This window comes from Condylura cristata, unplaced genomic scaffold (genome assembly GCF_000260355.1).
Source record: "Condylura cristata isolate star-nosed mole 26May11 unplaced genomic scaffold, ConCri1.0 scaffold00025, whole genome shotgun sequence".
NCBI classification, from domain to species: domain Eukaryota; kingdom Metazoa; phylum Chordata; class Mammalia; order Eulipotyphla; family Talpidae; genus Condylura; species Condylura cristata.
Genome location: NW_004567126.1, coordinates 31,691,516 through 31,696,127, shown reverse-complemented (window position 1 = coordinate 31,696,127; position 4,612 = coordinate 31,691,516). Strand labels below are relative to the sequence as shown.

General features: G+C 60.8%; 1 protein-coding gene across 1 annotated transcript; it reads left to right on the top strand.

Moving 5' to 3' along the window:
- Positions 1-1,809: 1,809 nt before the first annotated feature.
- On the top strand, positions 1,810-4,198 carry MCEMP1 (mast cell-expressed membrane protein 1). Its single transcript, XM_012729510.1, has 7 exons — positions 1,810-1,871; positions 2,118-2,183; positions 2,571-2,702; positions 2,891-2,953; positions 3,052-3,168; positions 3,611-3,673; positions 3,772-4,198. The coding sequence occupies exons 1-7, from the start codon at positions 1,817-1,819 to the stop codon at positions 3,786-3,788; spliced, it is 513 nt and encodes a 170-aa protein (XP_012584964.1). The 5' UTR covers positions 1,810-1,816; the 3' UTR covers positions 3,789-4,198.
- Positions 4,199-4,612: the final 414 nt, after the last annotated feature.

The window sequence follows — 4,612 nt, the reverse complement described above, 5'->3', positions numbered from 1 at the left end:
GGTCTGTGAGAAGGGCTGGTCAGCAGCCCCACGGAGCTTTCTCTGGCCACCAGGACACGGTTTCTTGTGGGCTCCAGGTCCGCTGCTGTATTTTTCTGACCCCAGATAGGGAGGCGGGTCTCAACCGCATCTGAGCCAGGAAACCGTTCACCGCTGCGGCCCGCCCCCTGCTCTGTCCCTCAGGCAGAAGCTGCTTCCTCCTGGCTGGGCTTTCCTTTTCTGTTTTTAACATTTATCTGTTCACACATACAAGAACTGGGGTGCAGGCCAGAGGTTGGGGGGTTGAGAGGACTCACCAGAGACAGAGCGGGGAGCAGAGCAGGCGGATCGACTGAAACCCACTGCTGAGGGGGGCAGTGGGGAGACAGGCGAGGTCTGCAGCGCCCTGCGGGTCACTCCCTGGATCGAACTCGTGCTGCAGGGGCTGAGGGAGCCCCACCATGCTGCGCCTCAACCCTGCAGTTTAACCCAGGGGAGCCCCTGGCTGCACTCTCGTGGCTGTTACGTGGCAGGGGGGTTGGTGGCCCAACTGCTGTTGCTTTGCTAAGGCTGGAGAGGAGAGTCTCTGGTCACGAGGGACTCTATCTTTCCGAGTGGACAATTTGGCCTCCTCACCAAATCTTGACAGTCCATTGCAGTTATCTCAAATTGAATCACGCACTTTCAAAGCTCGGTGCACACTCTCCTTGGACACAGTCAGAAAGTCTTTCCCTTTTCCCAAAGGGGAGAAAACAGGAAGAAGGGCGAGAGCCTGGCTGCTGGAGTACCTGACGCGCTGTGCACGTCAGTCAAACGTCTCAGTGACTACAGATGTCATCTGCGTGCTGAAGGGCCCAGGTCTGGGGCATGTTGCGTAAAATGTGGAATAAAAGCAAAGGCGCCCTGTGTCTCTTTATCTTTAATGTGGCTGCTAGACAATCATTCATTAGACTCGTGGTTTACGCTCGATTTCTCTAGAAGGCACGCTTTGCACTTTGTCTCTTTTCATCCTGTTTTCAGACACAAAGGGAGCGCTAGGACCTCCTGGATGGGGTGTGAATGCGTGAGCGTGCCTTTTGCTTCAGATCAGCTGAGGTGGCAGCAGGCGGCTGGAATCCCGGTGTGTGCGGGCGGCGGAGGGTGTTCTGGAGAGTGAGCCAGTTCGCGAGTGTGGGTCTGGAAAGGAGAGCAGATGTGGGCAAGAGTCAGTGTTCTGAACACTTCTCCATCTGGGGTTCCCAGGGTGAGCGGAGACCGCATTTCCAGGGCTAGGTGACAGCAGGATGGGCGTGGTGTTCGCGCGGCCAGATGCGGTGAGGGTCAGGCTGTTGCCCACATCGGTTCCTTCCCTCACGGGGCCTTGAAATAAGCAAAGCTTTTCGGGTGGAGCTGAGATGGGAAACTGGGGTGGGCAAGGGGGGTGGGGGCCTGCCCCGAGCCTGGCTGCCCTGCCCCAGGGTGGGCTCTGAGACGCCAGGACACCTCCCGGGTCAGGGTCGTCCAGGCACACACATGAAGACTCCCGGCCATTTCAAAAAATTGTTTCTGTCCACGGACATAGCTGGCGTGGAACATTGCGTCGGCTTAAGTTACGAAGCGTGCTGACTCTGGCCGGCCCTCCCTGGGCTTCCGCTCTCCTAAGACCCTCTTGACCCAGAGCGGGAGGGAGGATGGCTCCGGGCAAGGCCTGGATCCCTAAAAAGAGGCCTCTGCTCCTTGGCCCCAATATTGCTTCATCTGCCTCGGTTACAAACCTTCCGGTGGGCGGGGATGTGTGGACACATCGGCTGGCGGGTGCCATGGAGGCTGAGGAAATCCACACATGCCAGGAGGCAAGATGCAGGCAGCAGGCTCCAAAGACAAGAGGCGGAGAGCGCCCGACGACAAAAGAGGTTGGGCACCTGCAGGTGGGGAGGCGCAGGTTAAGTCTGGAGGCTGCGAGGGGGCTGCGGCCAGGGGGCGCCTCCCCCTGCCCCCCCCCGTGTGCTCGCATCGAGACCCTCTCCCGGAAGCAGATCTTCGCTCCTCATTTCTTACCCCCAGAAATGTGGGTTTGGGTCTCTGAGCCCCCACTCCTGGCCAGAGCTCTGGGCAGGCTACCCAAAGCCTTCCCCCCACTGACCCACCCACAATTGCAGATGACCCCGACTATGAGAACATCACCTCGGCCTTCAGAAGCCAAGACAAGCCGCCCAAGAATCAAGGTAAGCGGCACCCCCTCGGGGGGCGGCAGGGGGCGAGGGGTCGACTCATTGGCAGAGCGTGGTCACGTCCAGGCTGGTGTGGGCAGTGCTGGGGCTTTGTAGGTGGTGACAGTGGTCTTGATCACGCTGGTGAAAGTGTGGGTGACAGCACTGTGTGGATGTGGGGGTATCCAGAAGGCACAGGGCAATGCTGTGCTGGTGAGCCCTGGTGATGAGGACAATCGAGGGCGCGGATGTGGGCGGCTGGTGGTGACTTTGGACAATCGGTGGCTGTGCCGTCGATGGTCCAGGCAGCAACGGTGTTGGGAGCTGGCATGGGTGCTGTTGACAGGGCAGCGGGTGGTGCCCAGGGTCAGCGCTAAGGGCCTGAGCTGGCCTCTGTCCCAGGCAGGTCCCGGTCACCCCCAGGTGGGGACCAAGCTCCCCCCTGGCTGTACAGAGTGCTCCTGAGTGTGTATGCACTCCTGGCGCTGGCTTTCATCTTCTGCATCATCCTCTCGGCCTTGGTTCTGGTGAAGAGTGAGTGAGCAATTCTTGCTGTTTTATTTTTGATGGCGGGGGTTGGGGGTAGGGACAGTGGGGAGCCCCCAGGAGCTGTGTCACCTGCTCCCTTCCCCCATTTCCTCTGCCTCGCCCCCACTTTGCTCCAGTGCTGCAGAGGTGAGGTACTTCAAGGGTTCCCTGTCTCCCATCCCCACCCTGAACAGGTCACGGGCTGTCCTGGGAGCTGCAGAACTTGAATAAGAACTTGAACGAGGAGCTGTGGAATGGTGACATCCCCGTCACCCAAGGGTGGCCCAGGGGCTGGGGTGGGGGCAGGGAAGGTGGCTGCGATACAACTCGCCTCCCCCCACCTCCCACCCCCCAGTCTCCAAATCCGTGAAAGACTGCCAGGCAAGCCTGAAATGGGACATCCAGAAGGGGCTCATCGAGGTCAAGAACGCCATCAACCACAGGAATGAGAAACTGAAGATGGTGCCAGAAGGTGCCTGGGCAGAGCATGGCTGGGTTCCGGGGAACCTCAGGCGAGGGACGGCCAGGGCCCCCCTCCCAGAGCCCTGGGTCTGGAGAGGCCCTCCGAGCCCTTCAGCGGATGTTTTAGAAGGTTTATTTATGCACACAGAACTGGGGTGCAGGCCAGAGGTGTGGGGGTGAGAGGACTCCCCAGAGACAGAGTGGGGAGCACAACAGGCGGATCCACTGAAACCCACTGCTGAGGGGGCAGCGGGGAGACGGGAGGGGGCTGCTGGGCCCGGGACCCGCCTGGCGCTGCAGGGGCTGCGGCAGCTTGGGGTAGAGTAGCGCCGTCAGGGGATAGTGAAATCCTGCCGGCACCTCAAGGTGGGAGTTGGGCAGGGAGGGGGCTTTCAATGAAGGTGAGGGCCTGTCTGAGCCCCTTCTTCCCCCCGTCCTGCCCTGCCTTCCAGACCTGATGGACATCAAGAACAATTTACAGAAGGTCTTGCAGTTGCTGCAGCAGCCCCTTCCAAGTGAGCTGGGGCTGCCCGGAGGGAGGGGGGGCGCCCGCTTGACCCCAGCTTCCGTCACAGGGGTGGGGCTGCCTAACCCCAGATGTCCACCCCACCAGGGCCCACAGCTCAGTAAATGAAGACATTTGACGCCAGGCAGCAGCTTGGGGGCATCTGCATCTGCTGGTAAAGACAACCCCAGCCTGGCGCGAACCTGTTCTTCACCCCCAGACCCCAAGCCGCCTGTGGGGGCGCTGGTGCGCAAATGCCGCAGTAGAGGGCCGGGTGGCCTCCGCGGGCATGCCAGGCTGCTGTCCTCCCCGAGTGCCCAGCGGGCGCCTCCCTCGGCGGTGGCTGTGTGCGCGTGAGCGTCGTGTGTGAATGTGTGGGGCTCGCTGGGACTGTGGTGGGGGCGGCCTGGCACTACCTGTGCAGCCAGGTGAGTCCATGTGACTGCCCCCGTGACGTCCCCAGCTGAGTTCGGGGTGCACAACTCGTGGCCCTTTGTTTCTGCACCCACGTTTTGTGATTCATGATGATAAAAGCCCCAGGAAAACAACGTGTCTCTCAGATCTGTCCTGGGGTGACCAGGGGCCTTTGGAAAGTGGTGGATGGTCTAGAAATGTTAGGGCTTGCGGGAAGGGGAAAGTCATGCTGTGCACATGGGACAGGATGCTGAGGGACCCTGGAATGAAAACCCTGTGCGGGCCCTGTGTGTCCAGGAAGGCGGACCCGGAGCGTGCCCGCCCCCCGGCGTGCCCAGGAGGGTTCAGGGCTGTGGTCTGAGGTGTACAAAGTCTGCCGGTCCCTAGATACGAAGCGCCTGAGCGTGTGTCCACGCGTGCACGAGCTGAGTGTGCAAAGCCCACAGCTCAGGGATGCACGTCCCTAAGAAAATGTGTGTCCAGGGACAGAGGGGCGCCTGTCGTCCAACGTTTGCCCCTAAGCTGGGGGCCACCG

Coding starts and splice junctions, on each gene's coding strand:
- MCEMP1 (XM_012729510.1), top strand. CDS start 1,817: ATGCAGGCAGCAGGCTCCAAAGACAAGAGGCGGAGAGCGCCCGACGAC. Junction 2,184..2,570: donor CAAGCCGCCCAAGAATCAAG/GTAAGCGGCACC, acceptor CCTCTGTCCCAG/GCAGGTCCCGGTCACCCCCA. Junction 3,169..3,610: donor ACTGAAGATGGTGCCAGAAG/GTGCCTGGGCAG, acceptor CCTGCCTTCCAG/ACCTGATGGACATCAAGAAC.